The sequence below is a fragment of the Rhipicephalus microplus genome, chromosome 5 (assembly GCF_043290135.1).
Source record: "Rhipicephalus microplus isolate Deutch F79 chromosome 5, USDA_Rmic, whole genome shotgun sequence".
Classification (NCBI taxonomy): Eukaryota; Metazoa; Arthropoda; class Arachnida; order Ixodida; family Ixodidae; genus Rhipicephalus; species Rhipicephalus microplus.
This window is the reverse complement of record NC_134704.1, coordinates 17,452,986-17,480,417: the sequence shown is the minus strand read 5'-3', so window position 1 is coordinate 17,480,417 and position 27,432 is coordinate 17,452,986. Positions and strand designations below refer to the sequence as shown.

At 46.4% G+C, this 27,432-nt stretch overlaps 1 protein-coding gene across 1 annotated transcript; it reads right to left on the bottom strand.

Moving 5' to 3' along the window:
• Positions 1-543: 543 nt before the first annotated feature.
• LOC119173987 (centrosomal protein of 57 kDa) lies at positions 544-21,763 on the bottom strand. The gene is made up of 7 exons (XM_037424768.2): positions 21,576-21,763; positions 21,424-21,510; positions 21,051-21,337; positions 20,365-20,502; positions 19,170-19,393; positions 16,427-16,556; positions 544-862 (listed from the first exon to the last, which is right to left on the bottom strand). The coding sequence occupies exons 1-7, from the start codon at positions 21,625-21,627 to the stop codon at positions 701-703; spliced, it is 1,080 nt and encodes a 359-aa protein (XP_037280665.2). The 5' UTR covers positions 21,628-21,763; the 3' UTR covers positions 544-700.
• Positions 21,764-27,432: the final 5,669 nt, after the last annotated feature.

The window sequence follows — 27,432 nt, the reverse complement described above, 5'->3', positions numbered from 1 at the left end:
CAAAACAGTACAACAGAATGGCACTTAAGGAAATGGTAGACCATTTACTGGCGGTCACCCATAACGGCAACTTGCCAAAACTAGACAAGCCAGGTTATATCCCATCCACACAGCTGCCAGACATAGTGTCATTGTCGTGGCCCCGATGCCCATGATGAGGCAGCATTTTCCCACTAGTTTCTCGCAAATAAAGGTGCACCAAAAACGTTGATTCTGTCAATTGATGATTCTCTTAATATTAATTAGCAGCATCCTAATTTTCAAACAAGAAGGTGGAGACGAATCACTTTAGTATACAAGCCATAACGTGATATGACAGAGCATTTGATGGCTGTTTGAATACAATTTTAAGTTTTCACTAGTTATCACAAGGCACCAGAAGTACATGCATGCAAAGAGACGTATGTGACCACATATCTAGTAAAATATGGTCCATGGCAATGCTGGCTCAACTCCAACACTGTAGTGCAACATTCGCATTGTTGAGCATAACTGCAGCGTAGTTTCATATCACACACCTAAGGAATCAAGAATATTTTTTTTCTTTTGTGAATACAATGGCTCACACGCTGCTTATCTCACGTTTAGAGACCTGAAAAGCCTGCAAACGCACTCAACAGGCAATGGAATGATCTACAAGCTCTGAACATGAGATCAGAGAATCACTTTTGAAAAATCATGGTTTCGTGGCAGGTGCATCTCATATCTGCTGTTCAAGGTGGCTCTGAATCCTCCTCAACTCTCGCATGAAAACGCGATTGAAAGCGTCGCCGCCACGAGAAGACACAGATGCCGACCTTGGCTTCACGGTGGCCTTTCTTTTTTGTGTCTGCTTCGCTGCTGTGCCGTTTGAAAAAGCAGTCTGTAAAAATTGAAACACGGGCAAGGCAGCTTGTATAGCTACAAAGACAAAAGGTAAGTTTTTAAAACTCAAATGCACATTCATTGAAGGGACTACAAGGAGGACACTGTAATCCAGCTTTCACTGGTATGGTGTATTCTTCTAAAGACGCAATAAAACAGCGGTAACACAACTGCGGTTGGTACGCATTTCGGCGATGAGAATTCGTCATCAATTGCAGAGCCGAAATACACTGCATAGAATGGGTGAAGCATCAAATATCCTATACACGTTGCCACATTACTGCGGATCACACAAATGTAGCAGTGCACTGCTCCTGCTCTGGCTGCTGTCACAGTAGGTGCAGTCAAGCAGGCAGTGCCACAAAATGCCGGTCGCCGCAACACCTTGCAACCTACCATTTCACATCACTTATAGGTGACCCTGTCAAGCAGCCCAACCCAGTGGCTGGAGCAGCAGGTTGTGGGGGTGCTGGCACCCCCTGTAAAGTTTATTGCGCACCGTGGCACACGTGTTTCACGCAGAGGCCGCAAGTAGGGTTCACAACTATCAAGCGATAAGCGGCGTTGTGCTCGCGAGAGTTTGTTACCACCATCGTCATGGTCAGTGTGGTAGCGCTGGCAGTGATGCCTGGCAACAAGCCTGGGTAGTGGCACATGAGAGATGAGTGTTATGAGAGATGAGTGTCATGAGAGATGGGTGAGCACGTGCCTGTGCTCACCCATGATAGTTGGTCTAACTGTCAAATGCTGATTAGCCGACATTTTGCTGTTTCATGATTTTTACCTTAATACAGTAGAGATATTCTCTATATTCTTGTTTAACGGAAACTGAAGAGACCGAAAGATTTTTTCATATAGCAAGAGTATCGTTTATTGAGAACTGGCTTGGGTTCAGAATTCAAATGCAAAACCTATCGTATTAGAGGTGGTTGTTCCATTTGAGAGATTTTCATTAACCTTGTGGGGTCTCAAAATGAGGCACCACGCTTTCAGAGTGGTGCCTCACATGCCAAAGAGGGCCTCTTTGGCATGTGACGGTCTGAGCGAGCGGTTGTGTCTCGCGATGGGCCCGTGAGGACGGCACCGCAGATCGTTGCTCGCGAGCCCTCGTGGTGACTTGAGCATTGGCGCCGCCGCCTTGTGCTTGTTATGTTTTTGAGTGTTGTGGAGTATAGTGCAAAGTTGTTAAAGCGTGCTGTGCTGATCCCAACAGATGTATTTTAATTCGGCTGGCGATATCGTCGTTCTAAAAATAGTAAAATAAAGGTCTTGTTCGGTTCAGTCCGACCGCATCTGCTGTGTCCGTTCAACAATTACCTGCAATCCAACAATTACCTGCTCAACAATCAACAACAATCCAACAATTACCTGCTCTTGACAGGTAGAATGGTCAGAGCGAATCTATGACAACCTGCTGAAAAAAATTCGATGACACATCAATGGCATGCAGAATTTCAGCTGGACACACAGATGGTGTCCTGCGTCTTTGGCAGTTGTAACACGTTTTAACATACTGCTTTACCTCGTTGCAAACGTTGGGCCAGAAGTACTTAAGACAATTACTCCTAAAGGCTCATGTGGAGCCCAAATGGCCCGATCATTGCTCAATGTGACAGACACATAAAATGTCGTCACATAGTGTGGACGGCATAACAAGGAGGCAGGCAGCTGCGATTGACTAAAAAGCTAATTTATAGAGGACAACATCGCATAAGCAACACGATGATAACGTACAGGCAAACGTACAAGATGGCTCTGGCATAAGGCCCTCAAGATAGTCTATGGGTGGCCGGAGCTCTGAATCGTCGTCCTGTTGCTCTTATCGAACACCATGAAAATAAAAAGGAATGTGCCTTATTCATTAACGACAACTTGCAAAAGTTTAAGTGGAGCATGTGACAAGCAGTCAGTGTCAGTGAGCTTACACCCAGACTTGAGAGTGATCCTCATGTGATACTCTTGTAAACGAAGAACCCACTGTGCAAGACGGCCAGATGGATCCCTGGATTGGCCAGTCAGCAAAGGGAGTGGTGGTCTGTTACAACACGAAACAGTCCGCCATACAGATATGGTGGGAACTTAGTAATGGCCCATACCCCACCACCGTAGAGGAATAGTTCGTTTCAGCCAGTGACAAAGGAGGACTTGCATAAGTGATAACGTGCTCGACTCCATCTACGAGAACAGCACCAAGACCAACATTGCTGCATCTGTATGCAGCTCAGTGTTGCTGTCTTTGTCAAAGTGCCCCAGAATGGGAGGTCTTTGCAAACGTCTGTGTTATTCAAAGAAGGCATAATGTTGCTCTTGCTCCCAAATGAAACATCAGCCTTTGTAAGCCAACGTAGAGGTTCAACTATCTTTAAATGTTTGCGACGAAGCGTTTGTAATACGCGCAATGCCCCAGAAAGCACCAGAGTTCGTGTTTTTTCGCAGGTGTTGGAAAAGAAGCAATGCCAAGTGTCTTGTCGGGGTCAGATTGAATTCCGTTGTAGCCGACGACGTGGCCTGAATGTCCCAAACAGCATTTCTCACGCTTTAAAGACAAATCGGCTCTGCAAATTGTATTGGAAACTGCTTTTAGGCACTCAAAATGCTGGTCGAAGGTTTCAGAAGAGGCCACTATAGATCACTTAAATAGATGAGGCATAACTGCCACTTCGGACCTAAAAGAACAGTGTCCATCATGCGCTGAGAAGTAGCAGGAGCAGAGCACAAGCTGAAAGAAAGGACCTTGAATTCGTAGAAAACGTCTGGCATAATTGAATGATTTGTGGGGTTTAATGTCTCAAAACCACCATATGATTATGAGAGACGTCGTAGTGGAGGGCTCCGGAAATTTCGACCAACTGAAGTTTTTTGATGCGCAACCAAATCTGAGTACACGGGCCTACAACATTTCCGTCTCCATCGGAAATGCAGCCGCCACAACCGGGATTTGATCCCACAACCTGCAAGTCAGCAGCCAAGTACTTTAGCCACTAGACCACCGTGGCGGGGCACGTCTGGCATAATAAATGCCGTTTTTTCGTGGTCCCATTGCTCAACCTCGATCTGCCAGTAGCTGCCGCCAAGGTCCACTGACGTCAGACTCTGGAGTTTTCAGGACACGCAGCGCCACCTGTCGACACAGTTTTGGGTAGTGCAAAGCCGTACTACCTTGCACAGTTTGCTGCGCAACCAGGTGCAACTACAGCATACAAAACAACGATTGAGCTAACCATTAGGTGTTTTTGAACATTGAACACTAAAAAAAAAGCTATGAAGTTCTCACCACTAGACAGACGTGTCACCAAACTGCCGTTAAGTGCTTGCTGGTTCACTCGCCAGAACAACGACAAAAACAAGAGCAAACGCAACAGCTCCGTGCTCTACAAAAAGAGACCGCAGTCGTCACTACTGTTGCGTTCTGAATTGATACGGACGTAAATAATTTCAGTTTTACTGTTTTCCTCAGCTTTTGCCAAGCATAACGGCGACGGCGCTGCATGGATACGGGCCGTTGCGAACGTGTTGGGAAATCTAATTACTTGCATTCTCCACAGCCGTTCGCATAAGTGTGATAATGTAGGTCTCCTGTAACTGTTTTGAATGGCTTTAACGGAGAACCGTAGTAACTTTGATTATCAAGCTTAACAGAGCCTCTGTCCGCGTGCGCACCGTGCAGCACTAGACAGGTGACACACCCGATAAACATCACACACGCCGCGACTGCCGATAATCTGAAGTTGCACAGCATTACGCTTGAGAGCTTTCAAGGCTTTAAGTTCCGGCTTTAACTAGGAAACGGGAACACGTATGTCATACAGGTAAATCGCAAAATGATCGTGACCACAATCACTTTTCTTTCCGTTGGTCTCCGCAATCACCGGAGCCATCTCGGAGACCTTGGTTTTGCCTTTTGTTGTACACCGAGAAAGTGGATACGCCCATTTGCATTATATACAAATGAATGACAACCGTCAACAAAACATTCTAGCATGCGTAATAAAACAGTTCAACGCACAGGAAGCAAGAGATCAATGGAAAAGGCAACTGCAAAGGCGAAAATTGCCAGGGCTATTCATGCCGCATGGTACCACAAATCATAAGATAGATTGTTCGTGTATGCACTTCATAACTTTGGCATCATGCGTATGTCCAAGTTTAACGCATTTAGACGTAACACAACGAGCATTGAAGTGCTTGCCTCGGAACTCGATGTCATAATATGCTCGCTTGCACTTAGGTGCCAGTTGCAGTATGCCGAAATAACTGAAACATCTTTCGCATTGTACCTGCAGTTTTTTTTGATGCGCTTCCTACTTTTCTGAAAAGAGGTTGGATGGATGAAAAAAGCTTGCCAGGTCCCCGATTTTGAGGAAACCACAGTTAAAGTCTAACCAAAAAGGAGGGCTTATGCACGTTCTCTAGCAGACGGCTCGCTTTGCACTACTCATCTATGGCTGGCGCGTCGATGGGGACGCTGGTGGCAGCGTTGTTCGCAGCGCCGCCTAGGCAGAGTCAGACGTCTATTGACATGAAGTATTGAGCATGTTTAAGGCGGTCCGAAAATCATCAATGCGGGGTAGGGGATAGACGTCCTTCTTGGTAACACAACTGAGCTTGCACTAGTCAATGCAAAAAGGCATCATTCAGTCTTTTTTTCTTTATTGAGAACCACAGGTGACAACTAGGGACTAGTGGAAGGCTGTATGATGTCGCCTGCAAGAATTTGTTTGAATTAGTCTTGGATGGTGTCTTGGTCCCTATGAGAGATGTGGTAAGCACACTGGTGTACGGGCCATCCATTGGTGTTTGCGATTATTGTGTTTCGTGGTGCGCATTTCGTTCACCCTTAAAAGAACACTAAAGGCAAATACTCACAATTTATGTCAGAGTGAAAGTTGAATGTACAACAATGTATAAAACGACAATATTGCTACGGGGTGCCACAAATGAACATTGTAGGAAAGAGAACGATGTTTAGGGCGAGCTCGTGCAGACTGGGCTCCATATTGTATGCCTACCGGTTTACCAAAAGTAAAGATATTTTTCATACGCCTTCTCCCTGTAACATTTTGGTCGAGAGTGCAGGTCTTCCCACAGTCAACATCCACGACAATTCTACGCAGCGAACGTTCCTTGGCTGCCTGTGCGATGCCTGATCAAGACGAAAACGAGGATTCTTTGGAGACTACCCCAACCGTGCTTCGTCCAACTACGCAGCAACCAACAGCACTGCATCCAGCTGCTACTAACCGCATCGTCGTCCTGACCCAACCGCGTGACCCAGGCACCTTTTTGGGCAGTGACAGTACTGACGTGGAGGAATGGCTTCAGCTGTACGAAAGGGTGAGCGCTCTGTACAACTGGGATCCGACGCTCATGTTGGCCAATATTATTTTCTACCTTGATGGTACAGCTAAAGTTTGGTTTTCCAACCACGGGGAAGATATCACGAGTTGGAACATCTGTAAGCAGAAACTTCGGCAAGCCCATCGATTTCTTCGGCAAGCCCATCGGGCGTCGTCGTGCTGCGCAAAAAGAACTTTCGTGCCGACTTCAGTCCTGGACCGAGTCGTACGTTACATACATACATGTGCTCGCTCTCTGCCGGAAGGTTGACAAGAAGATGCCGGAATCTGAAAAGGTCGCGCACATCCTCAAAGGAATCACCGATAACGCCTTCAATCTCCTCGTATTTCGAAACTCATCGACCATAGACGACGTTATTAATGAATGCCGACGCTTCGAAGACGCGAAAAGTCGCCGTATTACTCCACACTTTTCGCGTCTTCCTAACACCGCTGCAACATCTACTTGCGAAGACGTCCGTTTGCCACCAGCACCTGCTGCTTCCGACAATATCGTGCGCATCCTGCGCCACGAAATGGAGGCAGCATCTCCCCTGTCTGACCGAGTCCAGGCCCCCGACGACTCTCGCGCCACGATTTCTTTGATCAAGAGTGTCGTACACCAGGAACTGGCCAACGCCGGACTTCAGACGCTATGCCCCCTTACCCGACCTGACTACCGACTGCCCAGTACACCTAATATGTCCCGCGGGCCGAACAACCGCCCACGTTACCGGAACCCGGCAGAATGGCGAACTTCCGATGACAGGCCGATCTGCTTCAACTGTGGACGAGTCAGCCATATTTTACGTCATTGCCGCACTCCCTGGGGTTGCCAGCCATGGTCGCATTATGCCAACACCCGACGCCCACCTGCTGGCTCTCGGATGCCGATCTACATGGAACAAGATGATGCTTCGCCATCCAGGCCCGCCCAACCAAGCCGCTCCCCATCACCCTCTGGACGCATGTCCCGTTCAACTAACCGACGTCGCTCCCCCTCACCCTCCTACCACCAGTCCTCGGAAAACGGGCGCAGCTCCTAGAAGTGAGCCTGCTTCGACGACCCGACCCGAAATTCCTCTACACACGATACCCGGACACAAGAACTTGATTAAAGTAAATGTTGATGGTACTTCTGTGGCAGCACTGATTGACAACGGCACTCACATATCAGTCATGAACTCCAGCCTTTGTGCTTAACTCAAGAAAGTGCTCACTCCTGCTTCGATCACTGTTGTCCGAGTAGCTGATGGTGCAACACCAGCGGTCACCGGGATGTGTGCCGCCCGTGTCACTGTTGCTGGACGTCATACCACTGTTTTGTTTTACGTACTCGACCACTGCCCACATGACATTATTTTGGGACTCGATTTTCTGTCGGAGCATTCCGCCCTAATTGACTCTTCTGCTGGTGTTGTTCAGCTCGTCCTACCACACACCGTTGACCCTCCTGATCCTGCGCCGCCAAAGCTATGTTCCGCCGACTTTGTTCGCCTATCTTGTCGAGCTGTGACGTATATCGACATCTCTTCTGATCCACCTGTGGCTGACGGCGATTATGTTATTTCACCTAATTTTACAGTCCTCTGTTCGCTCAATGTTGCGTTCCCCCACACCATCATCACAATGAAGGACAACGTGGCATGTCTCCCTGTTGTGAACTTTTTACTTTGCTCTGAAGTGCTGCCACGAGGGATAACCCTTGCCCCGGCCGGCGACTACCACATATCCACCTTAACAGAGGATACACCGTCATCTGCCAGTATTCAGTCAGGCAGTACACTAGACTGCATAACTGGAATGATTGCCTCTGATCTCTTGGCCGAGCATGTGTCTGCGCTCCGTGGCCTTCTTGCGTCGTATCAAGACGTCTTTGATCTCTACAACCGACCCCTAGGTCAAACGACCGTCGTGAAGCATCGGATCAACACCGGTGATGCAAATCCAGTACACCGGCGACGGTATCGGGTTTCCTCCATCGAGCCCCACCTGATCCAGCAAGAAGTCGACAAGATGCTTGCCCGAGACATCATTGAACCTTTTTCAAGTCCTTGGGCTTTGCCCATTGTGCTCGTGAGAAAGAAGGATAACAGCTGGCGCTTCTGTGTCGATTACAGAAATCTTAACGAAATTACAAAAAAGACGTGTATCCTCTGCCACGCATAGATGACGCTCTTGACTGCCTTAGTGGAACAAATTATTTCTCTTCCATCGACCTTCGTTCCGGGCACTGGCAGATATCAGTTGATGATCTGGACCGTGAAAAGACGGCATTTATAACTCCCGGCGGGCTCTATCAGTTCAAAGTAATGCCGTTCGGGTTATGCAATGCCCCGGCTACATTCGAACGAATGATGGACGCTCTTCTTCACGGTTTCAAGTGGTCAATCTGCTTATGCTACCTTGATGATGTCATTGTTTTTTCGCCAACTTTCGAAACTCACCTCGAGTGTCTCAACGATTCTTTCGGTTTTCCGCAAAGCAGGGCTCCAACTAAACTCGTCGAAATGTCACTTCGGCCGCTGGCAGCTCACTGTCCTTGGACACCTTGTCGATTCTTCTGGTGTTCATCCCGATCCTGAGAAAATCCGCGCTGTCAAGGATTTCCCTGTGCCGACCTCTGCGAACGACATTCGAAGCTTTGTGGGCCTTTGTTCTTACTTTCGTAGATTTGTGCGAAATTTCGCTGACGTCGCACGCCCGCTCACGGAACTACTAAAAAAAATGCGACTTTTGTGTGGGGTCCTGAACAAGCCAGAGCATTCGTTCAACTGACGAGTAGACTTGCGACGCCACCGATTCTCGGCCACTTTAATATATGCGCTCCAACGGAAGTGCGTACCGACGCCAGCGGCCACAGAATCGGAGCCGTTTTGGCACAATGACAGCATGGCTGCGAGCGCGTTGTTGCGTACGTTAGCCGTGTTTTATCGCCAGCAGAGCGAAATTACTCCATCACAAAACGTGAATGCCTCGCGCTCGTCTGGGCAGTGGCTAAATTTTGGCCATATTTGTATGGACGCCCGTTCACGGTTGTCACTGATCAGCACGCCTTATGCTGGTTGTCGTCCTTAAAAGATCCTAGTGGACGTCTCTGCCGGTGGGCTCTACGGTGTGGGGGTGCCGACACCCCCCTGTAAAGTTGTCTGCGCCGCGTGGCGCACGTGTCTCGCCCCAAGGCTTTATTTCGGGGGTGACCACCGCCGGGCAATAGATGGCGTTGTGTTCGCTTTGAGTACCACTGTTGGTAGAGTCGTAGCGCCGGCGGTGGCCCCTGGCGGAAGGCAGGCTTTGGTGGTGGGCGAGCGTTGAGCGAGCATCTTCTGCGCGTGGCGGCTGCGGCGGACGGTTGTCTGTAGCGTGGGCCCCCGGTGATCGGCACCGTGGGCTTCGCGCCGGGGTCCCACGTGGAGTCAAGCGTTGGCGACGCCGCGTTGTGTATGTGTTAGTGTGTTGGGTGTGTTAGTGTGTGTTTATTGTTATTATGTGTTTAGTGTGTCACTGCGTTATGTTGTTTGTATTGTAGCGTGTTAATTGAAATTGGTGTATCATTTGGCAGACGATATCGTAGTCTAAATTAGTTAATAAATGTATGTATGTTGTGTGCTTTGTATCGACCGCGTCAACTGTGTCCGTTCGCTCCAAGAGCGTGGTGTGGCGATGCACGCGTTCGCCTCGTTGAGACCCCACAACGGCTGCAGAAATATTCCTACAAGGTTGTCTACAAATCAGGTCGCCACCATGAGGATGCTGATTGCTTGTCGCGTCATACAGTAGACCCAGCAGACCTGAGAGCGATGAGTCTACTTGCGTTTTGGCACTTTCCGCGTTTAGCAACATCGGAGATCAGCAACGCCGTGATCCTCACCTCAGAGATATAATCCTTCGGCTTAGTGGTCCCACAACTCCTCCGTCTCTCCGTATGTTCCTGCTCCAAGATGGCGTCTTATATCGCTACAGCATGCATCCTGACGGACCTGAGCTGCTGTTGGTCATACCACAACATATGCATGAGACTGTCCTCGCACAGTTGCATGATATTCCGACAGCTCGTCACCTGGGAGTTTCAAAAACTTATGACCGCGTTCGACGTCGCTTCTTTTGGCCCGGTATTCACCGATCCGTATGCCGTTACGTCGCCTCATGCAAATCCTGTCAACACCGCAAAAAACCAGCAACCCTTCCAGCGGGACGCCTTCAGCCCATTCAGATACCATCCGAACCATTTTATAGGGTAGGTGTTGACTTACTAGGACCGTTCCCTTTATCGGCCAGCGGAAACAAGTGGATAGCAGTCGCCATGGATTACACCACTCGGTATGCCATCACGCAGGCCCTTCCTACCAGTTGTGCGACCGACGTCACTGACTTTCTTCTAGAAGACGTCATATTACACCACGGTGCTCCTCGGCAACTGCTTACCGATCGGGGTCGCTACTTTTTATCACAAGTTATCCAAGACATATAACACTCTTGCGCTACAAAGCACAAGTTCACAACGGCGTACCATCCTCAAACCAAGGGGCTCACGGAGCGGCTAAATAAAACAATCACGGACATGCTCGCCATGTACGTTTCTTCCGACCATCGTGACTGTGACTCCGGCCTTCCATTTGTAACATTTGCCTATGTCACAGAACGAGCGCTAAAAATGGGCGCGCCGCCAAATTCTTGCGATAACGGGCGGGAGAAACGCCGCGAGGTCAAAAGAAAAAAAAAAGAAAGCAATTGTCCAAGGCTCCCCGGGCGCGCACTCTCCCCGCGAAAGCGTGGCTTCGCCGACGAACCTCCTCACCCCACAGCGGCGGCCGGGCAAGCACTGGAAAGTTCCAGAAGGAAATAGGCGTGGTCATACCGAGTTGAGTCATCGGTCGGGGACGGCCCTCGTACAGTCTCGCGCCTCTCCCCAGCCTTCGCTGCATATCGCGCCGACGAAATGACGAGAACTTTCTGGAAGGTGGCGCGGAAGGTATTTAATCGAGCGGCCGAGACGAGAGATCAGGAGGAGACGGAAGTGAGCGCCAGAGCGTGCGTAGGGATTCCGCCGTGTAGTCGGCGAAGGTTTTGCCCGTAGCGACAAAACAGGAGAAGAAGAGGATTTCCACCTGAGGGGTGAAGGCTCGAGCTACAGGCAAGAGCGTGTGTTACCGCTATCGAGCGAAGACGCGTGATAACAGCTGCGTGTGTGAAGCCGACGTGTTTGGGCGAAGAAGTTTGAAGCTTGGAGAGTGGCCAATTGAAGACGCGAGGTTTCCTGGAAGAGAAACTTCGAGGGCGCGAAACGACAACAACGCTGGACTTTGAGTGAGTGATTCTCGGAAGAGTATCATCCAGACTTCTGTTCCAAGAACTCTGGACTGGATAGGTTTTCTATCTCTTTAGTCTTTAAGTGTCTTGGTTGTTCAATGCATGCGACTGCATTGTAGTGCGTATCGTTGTCTGCGTCCGTTGTTTTGAGTGTGGCTGATTGTACTGTGTAGTACGTTGTTTGATTGGTGTCGTATTGTATGTAACTATTGTGGAGTGTGCATTCTTGTGTATTGTTTTCGATCTGCCATTATTGAGAATAGAATTTTGTTTGTTTATCAACTCTCGGCTCTGACTTGTTCTTTGGGCCACAGCCGGCGTCCGCTGGCGCGCCAAAAAGGACCACTTCTAAATTGTCCACGCTTTCGTGGTGCGGTTCGGGGGGCCGATACTTCGGCCTTTGGAATTAGCCCGGCGATCGCCTCCCTAATAAACGGGACATGTGTGACAGCCTATAATACGTCTCGGCATGACACTGCAGGTTTCTCGCCATTTTTCTTCCTGTACGGACGAGAACCTACGTTGCCTTTTGACATGCTCCTTCCTGCTGTTAGCCACATGTCAGAATATGCCCGCGATGTGATCTCTTGAGCTCTAAAGGCACGCGAGATTGCTCGCCGGCGTCTGAGCGATTCGCAGGAACGACAACGACAGGTCTACGACGCGTGTCATCGTGATGTCCACTTCAGTCAAGGTGACACAGTCCTTCTCTGGGCGCCGTCGCGGCGAGTTAGCCTGTGCGAAAAGCTGACTTCACCGTACTCAAGTCCGTACCATGTAGTGCGCCAAGTCACCGACGTGACATATGAAATTGAACCTCTTAACGCCACCAACGCGCGTTTGTGTTCTGAAGTTGTTCACGTCACTCGGTTGAAGAGATATTACTCGGACCAACCAAGCACCGAGACGGTGCCTTCGCCGCCGGGGGTGATGCTACGGGGTGCCACAAATGAACATTGAAGGAAAGAAGACGATGTTTAGGGCGATCTCGTGCAGACTGGGCTCCATATTGTATGCCTGCCTGTTTACCAAAAGTAAAGATATTTTTCAGATGCCTTCTCCCTGTAACAATATTATCAACAGCATGCCCTACTTACCAAGAAACTAAGCTAAATGTATTACACGACCAGCACCATGAGTGAAACTTCTTTTTTAATGATGCAAATGACGCGAGTGCATCCGACTGCAACTTATTGCTAGTAATCAAACTACGGTAGTTGCAATAAATAAAAAACCATCCATGCATTAAGAGATATAATAAAATGGTGCTTCTTCTTTTCTGTTTGATCTATAGAAACAACCGCCTGGTGATACTATGGGGGAACTATGAGGCACGTGCTCGCTTCTTCCTTAAAAGAAGAAGCGAGCGCATGCCTCAAGACCGGCCTTGGCATAAAATTGTTCAGTAGCTATTGTTGCTGCTGCGGCTCCCACTACTTTTGCTTTGCTGTTAGTAGTGTCAGCGGCCGCGCAGTCAAGGCGGGCAACGTTGGGCACGGCAAACAGCGACGTGAGAAAGGCTGCTTTCAGATGGGCGATTTGAACTGCGCTAACTTTATGCAAACCGTTAAAATGTGATTTTGTCTCAAACTAAAGACTTTCATGGCACAGAAATAACACTACTTGTCTTCTGTATCGCTATCTCAGCAATCATAGTTGACTTCATATTCGCCTTTAGTGTCCCTACTGTGTTAAGGCCCCAAAACAGGCCGCAAAAGATTCTAAAAGGCTTCGAAGGCTAGCCTGTTGGACACTCGACGGTTTTCAATTCGCATCAATCCTAACGTGGGTCCGAGCGTTGTGAGAATCTCTGACATGTTGTTCCACTGTGAACGAATCAGCAGAATCATTGATTGGCTCCAAATGGGCGATCACAGTTTGTTGGGCGAAACACTGATATTTATGAGTGAAATTTGTCAATAAAATCTGTGCTCTTTATGACAAGGCTGCAGGATGCTTCAAGCTATGCAGACCTACCGAGAGAACAAGACTGACAGATTACCCTCGGCGATGCCGAGAATGGAAGCGCCATCGTCGGTTTCAACATTGATGAATGCGGTTGTGCAGTCACCCAAAATATTAAACCTCGAAGACAGTGCATGGTGGTCAGTTCACTGACAGAATTCACAAGCAGCTCGCAATGATTTATAATCGCCTTGTACAACCGAAAGAAGTCTATGCCCAGTGTTTTACCTGGAGCGCTCGGAAAATATTTTCACAACCCTGAAAAGAGTGTCACAGTGCTTGGGAATTAATAAATATGTTTTAGATACAGCTACCTTAAGAAATAAACTTCGCTAAAACTGCTGCTTGGGCAAGTTGGTTCATGATTATTTAGACAGATTTATCAGTGCAAAAAAGACGGAACTTTTAGAAAAGACACACACACCAGCCCTGTCTGTGTGTGTGTCTTTTCTAAATGTTTGGCCTTTTTTGCGCTGATAAATCTATCTCAAGAAAGTGCTTTCGGTTTCGATATTTCAAGGGTGGCTTCTCAGTGACAAGTCATGGCAGTGTGACATCACAGGGAGACAGTACTATACCTTGGGAAGTAGTAGCGGCAAATCTGTCATTTGTTTATGGTGCACTTAAACAACAATGAGCAAATCGTAGTCCAGTGAGCGCGACAGTTCCCCAGACTAGCCTGGACAGTTCACTGGTTTAGCCTGCATGCAGGACGCAGGATTCCCATTGGAACTGCGTTGCAATGTGTGTGTTTGGGCTAGTGGTTATTTCATTGAACTGCTATGTAGGGCAAATTTCAGGGACGACAAACAAGAGAATGCAACACATACAATCACTAACTTCCAACTAATTTTACAGCGGAAGCTGTTATGAGATCACAACAAGTGTCACATACGCCGTAGTTGTCTGCCAGTGGTGTCAGTAACCACCATCGCGCAAAATGAGAAAACTAAGAAAATAAAAGACTTCAAGGTTTTAATGGGATTTGAACCCGAGTGCCCTGTGTATTAAGCCGGTATTCTACCACTGAGCCACGCCGCTGCTTGAAACTCTGTCGCAAACTGACTCTAGGTAGGCTTGATGTCGGAAAAAGAAATCTTGTTAATATAAACGATACATAAAGCGTTTTAGAACAGCCAACGACCAATCAGGCGTCAAACAATGCGAATTACGTACCAAGTGGGTCGTCGAATGCTCCAAACCATTACTAAAAACTTCAGCCATAATTCTTCATTGTAGTCAGCCGCAACAACGAAAAATTTCACAAATTTCCTTGCAAGTGTAAGTGTGCAGCGGGTACCACGCTTCTTCGAAGAATTACAAAGGATGGCATAGTGAATACCTTCCTAATACACAATAATGATGATCACTTATGGCGTAATGGGTACCCTACAAGTGTACTTATAGTAGTGGCCCAAAGAGTGTTGAAAAAGGCTCTGAAAAGCCGCTCTTCCAGCTTTCGCTGTGACTGTGCTTCTCATTAAGCACAGGCCTGGCGGTTTGTTATTACTGTTATTGTTAAAGAAAGATATGAACTATATAAATAACTGTGTGCCTGTGCAGCTTCACTTCCACAAAATCGCGACACTCCAAAGCGACAAGATTCGGCTCTCTAGATCTACACAACAACAATTATGTAGAAAAAATATTTAGAAAAAGTTATTAAATCACATGGTAATATCAAGCGGTACACCTAAAAAAATTGGCCCCGTATCTGCATGCAATATGCAAACGTCGTCGAAAGACGATAGTCTTGCCTGTGGAGAGAGTGAACAAGACGTTTATTTGATGTTCTGCGGAAGAAAATCGGTGAATAGTATTCTGGAGGCACTGCGTTAGAGTGCCTCGAGCGTGCAGCGGAGAAGAACGAGCGCATCAAGTCACGTCACATGTGAGACATGAGTGCCATCTGGCAGTTTTCTTAGAAAACAAAGCGTGTGGCTCTGAGACGGGTGTGCGCACCTATCTCACAGGTAATAAGGTGCAGAACGCAAGAGGACGGTAGGTGCCACCGCCGCCTTGTGTTAGCAAAGCGTTGGAAACACTCGCCTTTTTGTGCAAGCGTTGCATGGTCAGCGCAGCGTGATAAGCGCTACGGTACTTAAAATTACTTATGTATGCCTTTTCTAGTAAGAGACGCACATGCAGAATATATACGTGTTGTTATGGTGCCCCAGACATGCGCAGTCAATTACCACTTCGTAATTGCTTTTTAACTGACAATTGCACAAGCATGAACGCTCGACCTTGAGCAACATAGGTGGGCACTGCGGATGGGGTCGGCCGTTTCATGCATACCCTATGCCGTTAAGAGTGGACAGACATACAAATGTACAGACAGACAGACCAAGCAAAATTTTTGCGTCGAAGGTCCCCAAGAAAGACTATCGTCTTTAAAACACAGACATGGCCAAGGATAATAGCCATTGTATCAGCGTGCCTACCATTGCTCTGTCAAAAAAAAAACTGTGTTTCTTACACTTGCAATTCTGTAGCTCACAGGCCTGGATTACAGCTGTCTCAATGAGAAGTAAAGGTGTTAATTCGGCTACTTTTGCCACCATGATATGTGTTGGCTGGGACATATGCGCGTCTAGCCAGAGACACGTCCGTACAGGTCAGCCTTGCAAATACAAGTGATTTATTCGGATACGCCCATACCAGTCTCCAAAATGGGCAGTGCCACGGGACAGCTGGCCAAACACAGGTGACAGTGCAACAGGTTAAATGTGTTGCAGTGCAAAAGCATTAAAACCAAGCGAGGACAAAAATTCAACAATACATGCCCTCTCGACACATGATTTAGTCTACGGCTGATCATGTCAGCAGGAGTTAGCAGCAACCTCACGACTCATAACCATAACAAAACAAACACCGTCACTCAACATTTGTCAATATGTAACATTAAAGTTGACAAAGCAAAATTTATCTTCATAAATGTGCAAGCATACCTCTGGTTTTCCAATATCTGCCATTTTAGCCTGGATCCGACTGATTAGCCGCCGGCACTGGCACTTCAGGGAGTGTCGGGTGCCGGGCATTTGGGCCTGATTCAATTGTTTCAACAGGTGCTCCCCTTGGCTGTAAAAAGCAAAGGTATACGTGAGATCAAGAGCAAGGCAGAACAACATACAGCATGTTCAGTGGACAGCCCAGTTATCATTTCAAGCTGGGCAACTACAGGGGACTGAAGCACGAAGGGCCCCGGAAAATGTGATTCACTTACAGGAGTTTTGCCTACTGAGAAAGATATACATATTCATAGTACCTGAACAGAAAAATTAGCCCATCTATCGGCAGTCTTGTTTAAACAACAATTTTATCTAAGCAGATGCTATTTACAGAGGTGTTACTGTACTGAGAATATATAGTCTACTTCACGCCAAAAATAACGACCAAACTGACAGAAGAAACACATAGACAGAACGGGCGCTCACTTTCAGCTGATTATTTCCTGGGAACACGGGCATTTAAATCCACTTTTCCTTGACGGAAAAGCCGTAGTCTTCAGCCGTAGTCTACCTAAACACGCTATCAGATACTTTCAAGATGTCACGCCTCCGATTCGCACAAGTCAATCGAGGCTTCCATTACACAATCACTACCCTTCTGCTGTATATAAAAAAATCGCCCCATATCTGCATGTTTCACGGCAAATGTCGTCGAAAGACAATAGTCTTGCATCTGGGGAGAGTGAACAAAAAGTTTATTTGATGTTCTGCACAAGAAAATCGGTGAATTGTATTCTGGAGGCACTGCATTAGAGTGCCTCGATCCATGCAACGGAGACCAACGAGCGCACTGAGGCACGTGAGGCACAAGCGCTATCTGGCAGTTATCTTCAAAATTGAAGAGTGGCGTGCGTGCCTGTCTCAGAGGCGATAAGGTGTAGGAACACACAGCGACATGTAGGTGCCACCACCATGTTGTCTTTGCAGAATGTTGGAAACACTTGCCTTTTTGTGCATAACGCTGCATTGTAAGTGCAGCGTGATAAACGCTTCGATCCTTAGAATTACTTATGTATGCCTTTTTTAGTAAGAGACATACATGCAGAATATTGACATGTTTTTATTGACCTCAGATATGTGCAATAATTGCTTTTTATTGACAATCGCACAAGTATCAACGCTGAAACTTGAGCAATATTGGTGGGCGTTGCAGATGGGGTTGAATTTTGGCAGTTTCGAGTATCGTTTTGGCGGACAAACAAACAAATGGACAGACAGGCGGGCCAAAATTTTCGCGTCTAAGTACCCCAAGAAAGACTTTCGTCTTTAAAAAATGCCAGTGGGTGGTAACTTCTTGATGAGGTGCCCAGCATGCACTTTCATAGTGCAAGCAAACTGTTATAACAATCCATCTAATCTCCAACAAGACGAAGTTATACCCGTGCCACACGGGCATAGAAAATGACATTCGGTGGCGAAGGCCTTCAGTTCCCGAATGACATTTTTTTTGGCGGCGCTGCTACACGTCCAAAGTGAATGACATATGACTTGATGTCGATCGCAGCACCTTCCAAGTGAGCATTGGGTGAATAGCAATAAAAATTTAAACAAGCGTTTACAAGCTTCATACACATCAGATAATCTTTAAATGTAGAAATAAGCATATTACGCTGCCCTAAGTTTTAGTTTCTTGCTTTGTTTTACGACACTGCAGCCGACCGTAGCAACCTAAGCTAACACTAGTCAAATCCACAGCCTAAATAGAAAATGGCGCCTGTCGCATCGCACCTGTCGCATCTCTCAGAAGATGTTCGCAGAGTTCATTTTTTCACGACAGCACTTGTGTGTTTCTGTGCAAACCATCGTGCTCAAGAGCGAATAATTCTGGAGCAGAGACGAGTTATTATGCGCCAGCTTCAGGACGTTGAACTTCAGTTAATTTCAAACCATTTCAAGCTGATCTTCGTATAACGTTCAAAGCACTTTTTAAGAGTTTAGTGCGAATAAGAGACAGGAAATTTTAATTTTAGCGGAATATGATTTGTTTTATTTACTTTAAGGTAAATCGCACTTCGCAAGCTGTGTCGTCGAGAGTAGGCATTTCTCAACCAACTGAATTTTGGCGAAGGCATTTGGTGGCGAATGGCATTCGGACGAATGCCATTTCGTTCGCCCGTGTGGCACCGCGCGAATGGCAATAAATCTGAACGCATTCGGGGGTAAATGCCATTTTCTCTGCCCGTGTGGCACGGGTATTAGTTTTTTCGTGCCACAGAAAGAGAAAACGCAATCATGGCAGCATCATTTATAAAGTCTAGCACTGCATGGAAACAGATGTAATAACACCCAGGGAAGCAATAAATGAGAGAGTAACTAGTAGTCAACCTTTAGAGATTAGAAACTAGGCAGCGATTATCTTTTCAGGTGCAAAAAGTGGTAGCCACCCGAAGGGCAATACCGAAACCATCCGCACTTGGTTTCGAAAACGAAAGTCAGCACACACTGTGGAAAGAAACTTCAGAAAAAACTAGAGAGTGCATGGAACAAATTTCACGCATTTCCGAAGTATGGCAGCACATGCCAAGCAAGAGAAATAATCGAAGAAGGTGCGCATTTCAAACATATATGCAATGACAAACATGCACGTTTTTGGCCATTTTGTCTGTCTGGATTAACATACACGCACGTGTTTAAGCGTCTAAGGGTTAGTTAGGGCAGGTAAAAAAAGAATAAGCAAACTCACTGCATTAGGTGCACAAGGTCTCTACTAGCAGCATCAGGTTGAGATGCTGCACGCAGGTCAATCTCGCTGTTGCTCCTGGGCAAGCCCCCGTTCCCGACGATGCAAACATTTCGATGTATGCTGTCTGTAAAGTCTTTTGCTACGTTGCTTTGTGGCTTGGCTTTCTTCAGGAGGGACACAAGGTTCTGAAGATTTGCGGGGAGCGAGTGACTTGCAGCAGTACTCTGAAACAAGAGAAAGGTGTTGCGATACACTGTTTGACAACCACCTCTATCACCGTCAGAAGCTCTACAATGTACATTTATTTTTATGTAACAACAGTCAACATACTTGAGAAAGATACCGTACGCTACACATTCAGGGTTGAAAAAATGCACATTCCTATACCTACGGTATTGCAAAAGCGATGTACCAAATGTCACCTGTTCTTTTCAGTATCTTTCAAATCCACAACTACAGGTGTTAAACAATGTTCAATGTAAACAAAAAACAGAGAGCCACACTTTAAAGGGCATCTCTTTTCACTAACTGACCCCAACCCAAGGGTCATGAGGGTCTTTCGAAAAAAAGGGACCTAATGAAATATTGATTCGTGGGGTTTAACGTCCCAAAACCACCAAATGATTATGAGAGACACCGTACCGGAGGGCTCCGGAAATTTTGACCACCTGGGGTTCCTTAACGTGCACCCAAATCCGAGTACACGGGCCTACAACATTTCCGCCTCCATCGGAAATGCAGCCGCTGCAGCCGGGATTCGATCCCACCTGATGAAATTAATGTGTACACGTTCACCTGAGCAAGTGTTCACAAAAAACCTAAAAGATGTAAGCTTGTCAATTGACAGCAAAAGCAGTATCTTAATGCACAAGAACTTGTTCTTGTGAGCTACATTGTGCTGTCTGTTTAGACTTTCTATTTATGCCATGAAAGATGTTAATCAGGGCTTTTCGCTATGTGACGGAACACTGCTAAGCCCTGGTTAACATCATTCACGGCATAAATAGAATGCCTAAACAAATCTTGAACACCGCACTAGCTTTACCACTGCATCCTTCTGTCTTGATATACTCTCTGTTCTAGTTAGGGAATTGCCATTTAACAGTGCTGAGTGACCAGGGGCACATGCTAACACACCCTGGTCTGTGATTTGCTAAGCGCTGAAAGACTGACCATATTCAACAAGTGTGCTTACCTTGCTGAGAATGAAAGGCACATCTGCAACAGTGAGCCTACAATGGTCAGGAAAACGAACAGTGTGCGGAACTGCAGATGTTGACCTTGCTCGGCGATCATGGCTTGGGTTTTTCATAGGCACTGTGGCTTCAGGCATCTAAGGCAGGGTGCAAACAGCAATTGATAAATTAATACATCGCGCCACACCAACTACTGCAACAAGTTATCATAGACGAATAAATTTGAGTCAATTTACAGTGCACTTTCAGCTACAATAAACAATTTTTTGTTACCCAATGAGTTTTGCAAGAGTACGAAAGAGCCCCCAATCAATTTGCGACATTAGTGTGTCTAGCTTCAGCGCAGTGGCATGTACAGATGGAATCACTTTTGTCTACAGCAGCGGTGCACGTGGCTGTTGGTGCTGTTGTTCGCAAATTCTACCTTATGTTAGCTCTAACTATATACAAGTTCGTGCTTGAATTATACCAAAAGAACGTCGCATGCAGTAAAGCTATGAGGGGTATCATTACAGCATTGGTGTTTGTATATTTTTGTTGACAACGGCAGCTAAAGCGGCCGGCTAGGCACTCTAGACAAATATGATTCCGTCAGTGTAACTTGTATACTCAGACGTCATCGACCCGCACTAGCACCACGGATGTCTGTCCAGGGGGCGCACAAAGTATGAATGAAAGATCGCACCTTCGATGCCGTTTTTCTCGACACCCTTTTCTTGACATCTGTGTCGGTTCCCTGGTGGGACTTTTGGGGGAAAAGTTGAGGCTCGGAGTGAGAGGACCGGACGCCTTGAGGGCTGTCAAACACGTCGTCGTCGCCGTAGCCGGGAGACTTGTCCAATGCGACGTCCTGAAGCCCGTCGGAGGTGCTCCTCGGGTTAGTGGAGAAGGCCAGTACTCGTCGCGCGTACCGCAGTTGCTCCTCAAGTAAGGCACACTGGGCTTCCGCCAACGCAATGTGCTCTCCCAGATCTGTTAAGCAGAATAAGATTATTTGCAAGGCGGCATAATTAATAATATGACTGAGAACGTTCGACCCGAAACAACGTGGCACCTGCCTGGAGTGCGACGATCGTAGGCCGAGCGCTTTTTTGCTTCAAGGCGGTGGACCTTTTCCAAGAGCTTGGCGAGTGAATTGATCACTTCTGCAAATTATGCGTTCGCAGTAAGTTATATGTTTCGTATGCCGAAAAAAGAAAACAAGCCTTACCATCGCCTTTCGTGCTGTGAAGGCCAGCGGTGTCTTTGATCTGCAACGGCATTGTCGGGTAGGTCTTGAGGAGAATGCGAACGGGCTGTGCTCACTCGTGTACAATAAAGGTATTCATTGGAAGGTCGCGCCTTACACATAAAAAATTACTAAGCTGACGAGTACCCTACACAGTGTGAGCGACAGCTTTTCAAACACTCTAAATGCGAAGCGCGAGAGAGACAGGTAGCGCCTCTTAACGACGAAGCGTAATGATAGATAAGGTTTCGGTTTCGGCACGCTTCTGACGCGAGGTAAACGCGAAGAAACTGCGAATCTAATTCATCACAAAAACTTTCGATTACTGCATTTTTTGGTAGTACTAGGTTAATGACTAGATCAAGCCAACAGACTTCAGGTATTTATATTAGAATAAGAAATGAGAAGAAAAATGTGAACCACGCAACTGTTTCCAGCAAAGTGGGACACCTCAGTGGTTCACAAGAGAAGGGATAGGGACGTATTAAAAGAGATGGAGAGAAAAAAATTAGAGATTGGGAGACTGTTAGAGAAGTTCGCGGACGGGGCCCCGATTGGCGAGTGGTCGTCGAAGAGAGGACATCGCGGACGAGACAACCGTCAGCCGTGAAATAGACCAAGAGTGAAAGAACTGCTCAGCATTTGTGATGTAGCCTTCAGTGAGCTAGAATAAAAGCATTCTCACATGGACACTATCGCAAACGTTATGGATGAGTTGATTAAGAAGAAAAACTGTTTGTTACACTAGAATGATCTATAAGGGGAAGTGTGTATTATTATGTAACTTTACTGCCTTATAAACTAATCATACACCGCGCGCGCGCGCGTGCGTGCGTGCGTGCGTGTGTGTGTGTGTGTGTGTGTGTGTGTGTGTGAGAGAGAGAGAGAGAGAGACGCTATGATGAATGGAGACGTGGCCTGACTCATACGCCATGTTTATTTCATTCTCACTTTTTTTCTCAGCTTCTACCAGCCATCGCTACCTTCTTACGTTACAGGATTTCCCCTCCCCCAAAAGAATGCGCGAGCTGCAAACTTGAGAGCATGAAGCATGAACAAGTGGAGTCGTATAATAATAAAAAAAAATGCCAGACAATGAAGTAGTTCCATGCACTTGCACAAAAACGTTCACAGGAAAGGCAGTTTGGTGATATCTAGGAGACCTCAGGTGGGCGAAGTTTGCATGTTGCGTTATGGAGAGCATAACCATGTCTCGGACGTGGAAAATGATGATGACACAGCCTGGAGAGTAGTAAGGAACGAACAAGGTTTGGAGTCCTTGTAGCGTTGGAAGGTCGGATGTCCCATGAGTTGGATTCCGAGCAGTAACTGCAACAGACGCTTTGCTTCTAGAATGCGTGCTTTTTGACAGATTATGACGGCGTGATGCCTGAAAGGTGGTGGTGTGCAAGAAGTGCTTCCGCATCTTTCTTGGCGCTTTCCGTGGTGTTGTCGTCTGTGTAACCACAGGCGCAGAGAGCGTCTGTGGCGAGGTTTCTTCATCCGGAAACATCCTACTTCTTGAAATGGTCCTTGGATCAAAGACCTTATTCTTCGATGTTGTTCAAGTCGTGAGTGTGCTTCCATTGAAGCTTTCGTTTGTTGTTGTCTTTTGTTTGTTTGGTGATGGCGCTGTGAAAATTGCAGGTGGTCATCGTTGTTGAATGAGCAGATGCTGTCGGTAGTCCCAGCGTTATTTACGATGGAATGCAAGCGTGATTTGTGTCAAGGAAAGCAGAAGATACCGCTCCGTTTTTATCGGTGAGACTTGCATTCAATGGTGACTCCGTACTGTTTCGACATTCGGTTGGTCCAGCTCCTGAGGACGACATCGCCACAAACATGGCTTGATGTGCTTCAGATTTCATATGTCTGTTTCTTTGTGGAAGAATTGAGCTAAATGTTCCTGAAGTACAACCGCTTTTGGAATGGCAGTGGTTTTACAAGGTATTTGGCCGATATTTCAGGTGGTCTGTTATGTATAGAGCAATATCCTGAGGTGTGCGATGAGAGTGACGAGCACCAAAAGAGCTACTTGATGCAAAACCAGATGGTGGCCTACGTAAGCAAGACGAAGAGTCAAAGTACATAATGTGCTTGAATAATGTCTTAATTTGTGAATTGTATGGAAGATTTGTGTATTGTATATATTGTATATGTATTGTATGTGTATTGTATGGCCATATTTGTGCAGATGGGAAACCAGGTGGAAGGTTAGGCCTTGTAGAAAAACGGCCGGGATGTCTTTCCACGAGCAGATGGCTGACTTCGCCTGACGGGAACTGTAAACTTCTGCTCTGCGCTGGAATTCTTGAAGGTTGGCTATGACTGTGATTACTGGATTACTGAATTCAAATGCATCGATATGGCTGGTTGTAATCGAATCTTCATTATAGTCTTGGATCTGCTTTTGCTGACTGTGCTGATATTGATGTGGAACGTGTTGGGGTGAAAACCCTTCTTGAACATCAGGTCGGTTTTCTTGACAACTTGATGTGGTGTCCAGTCGGCAGCTGGTAGTCTGTGGGCTTTTGTCATGCAGTTTGGGCAATGAAAATAATGCTTCAGAGTTGACAGAAAGCTTTTCAGAAGCTTCTACTATGCTGTTCACTATGACGGGCTCTTGTGCCTGGCAGCAGGCGACGTTCGATGCGTCTGAGCCTTCTCTTTTTGCTTTGATTATTGATTGTATATGCACCGGACGGTGATGCACGACCCCATGCGAAAGGAGCATGGCTCGACAGGGTATTTTTTCGATGCATCAACCAGTCTATCGTGAACACGGCGTCCTTATGAGGTAACCGGTGAGCGTAAGGAGCGCTTGAAGAGCAGTGTGATGAAAAATCTGGTGGTAAACCACGCGTGACAGACGAAGAATGAAGGGCATCAGGTGGGTGAGCAACGTCTCATGTCGTATACTGGAGCGACGACTTTGAAAATACCAGCTTTCGGGAAGGGAAACCTGTTGGAAAGCTGTGTTCCTTGAGTAAAGATCGTGGACTGTGATGGCCGAGTGTGATTGTCTTTAGACGGTTGGTAATGAGGAAGTCGTTGTCGTAGTTGTTAAAATGGGAAATCATTTCTTCTCTGATCTTTCGCCACGATTCATCGTTTTTGAATATTTGGGTGAGGTAAAATCTGAATGCCTCACCAGTAATGCAGTCACTGAAGTTTGTAACCACCTCCCGTTTCGACCAGGATGCAGCGGAGACTTGGAGCTCGAAGAGGTTGAACCAGTATTCTACGGGTCCTTCGTCCGCTGATCCCGTGTACTTGGGGATATCAAGGTCAGCAGATGGTTCTGACATGATGCTGGTCGATGCGTAATGTTAGGTGCTTGTACAGTAGTCCATGTATGGTCAGGGTGTCTTGTGGAGAACTGCATCGATGCTGAGCGACTGATGAAGGGGCAGGCAGGTCTCTATCCTGTTGACTCGCGTGACGCTACAATGACCGGGAGACGTGGCCTGGCTCATACGCCATGTTTATTTCATTCTCACTTCTTTTTCCTCAGCTTCTACCAGCCATCGCTACCTTCTTACATTACACACACACACAAACAGACACACATACACACACACACACACAAACATATATGCTGTGCTCCACACTGAACTGCTAGAGCCAGGAGGCGCCGTCTGGTCGAGAACAATGCGTTAGTAAAAGGAAGGATACACAGACCGCAAACATCCCAAAGGTGATAAGGAGAAAGGGGAGAGAGATGGAGGGAGAAGGGAATGAAAGAGTGAAAGGGGGCGCCCAGGGGAGTCCACCTTATATTCTCCTTTTTTCTTTTTCTTTATTTTCTGCTTTTTTCGTTTTTTTTCTCTTTCTCTCTCTCATCTCACCTTATGATTCAAGATTGTATAAAGCTGAGCACCAACATATATATATATATACCCCCTTGGCTTTGTTTATGGCCCATAGTTCTACCCCTGGGTTGTTATAGACGACCGTAATTATTTTCAATTCGGAGGTTTAGCTGAATCGTGGTTTGCAGGAGGAAGCACCACTTGACAATGACAAGTTATTTCATGAGGATTAGCATGGTAGAAATTACCTGAAGATGGGCTTAATTCTCATTGTTCTTTGTAATATCTGTATTATATTGAATGGAAGCAACAGCCTTCCTAAAAACGTTTGTATCCGTTGGCTAGAGTGTATTAAACGTGTGAATAAGGTGCAACTCTTCATATTGTCTGGCCCTTGGGGAGCAGAATGTCGACTGAAGTAAGTATGTTAAAGATCGTCGACATTGTAATCTGCTGCATTTATATGCTGTGCAACTGCTTTCGGTAATTTTGTGTCCATGTCCACGCGGTGCATGCTTGGTCTCACATTAACTGGTTGAAATTAACATGTTATGTTAAACTATATGGGCATCGCATGTGTGTCTTGGTGGGAGTAACATTGGACGAGGCATTGAACGCTTACCTTGGGTATTGGTCAGAAGACACGAGGCTATGCAAAAACAAAATCTGAGAAGTTTTAACTCATGCAAAAATGGCTCATCTATCCTAGGAAATAACTTCATCTGCCTGTACTCGTGATTACTACCAACATGATTACTATGCCAAGGATTAATTGGCGAGTGGTGTGGTCAACGTGCTTTGACTTGTTGAATACGAACCTGGGAATACCAGACAAACCAGAAGTTTATGCTTACACTTTGAGGTGTATGGCAACGAAACAGTAGCAAAGATGAAAGGTTGATGCAATGATTGCGGCAGCTAAGACAAAAGGCATCAAAAGAACAGCAAGTGCAACCATTGACCAGTGATCGAAAGACTGGCTTTACTTGCAGACAAATTCAGTATCCTATTATCCAAGCGAGTGCGGTTGCCATACATAAATTGCAAGGAGCAACATACTCTGATGTATTAGTATGTACAACCGAAAATAACTCTGGAATATATTGCTCTTAGTCAGTTAACGTGAATCGACTCTTTCTTACAAATTCTGGTAATAACAAGTTCTACCATGCCGTCGAAACTTCACACTGTGAACTCGGAAATGAGTTTCATTGAACAAAAAACAATTTTCCTACTATTAGCAAACCATTTTTCCAAGATGTTAACAAAAAAAGTGACAACGTAAAACTGTATGCTGAAAGTAAGATCTTTTGCAAAATATACACGATAATGTACAGCGCATGTATCATATTCTCTGCTTCTCTGAAACATAAATGAATGTGCACTGCCATTTGCTTGCCTATAGTCCCATGGCCAGGTCATGTGACGCACTCGGGAGGGGTGGTGTAGCGGACGTCAAAACAAAGCAAATCTCAGTGGCTCTACCTCACTACACCTCTCCTAATTTACCATGGAAGCCGGGAATATTTGTGGGATGTGTACACCAGAAGGTGTGATGGTGCGTACGCTTTACGTCAAACCCAACACACACTTCCCAAGCTCTGACAGAGAATACTTCCTGCTAGAAGGACTCTCAGCCATCATTCGGCAAGATTCACTAACGGTTCACTGCAAGGTTTTATATGTTGGCATCTCAAAACCTCGTTGCAAATGAATCATAAGTTTTCTTCTGGAGGGGTTTTCACTGATGTGTGTCATTACCTTACCCAAAGGCAAACAACACGCATATATATCTCATATCCTTTAATCAACTCTGTAAAGTAGGCGTAGCCACACAGTACTATACCATAGTGACATAAAGCTATAAAAGATAAGGATGAGAACAAATTACAGCATCTTTTCTTTCTTTTTTTTTTTGAAACTGACTTTATTTGGAAAAAACTGCTCCTTTTTCTAAGCATGCAGACAAGTGCACTACTACAAAAGAGTTAACTGTTGGGTGAGCTTGTGCTTTGATATAAAAAGCA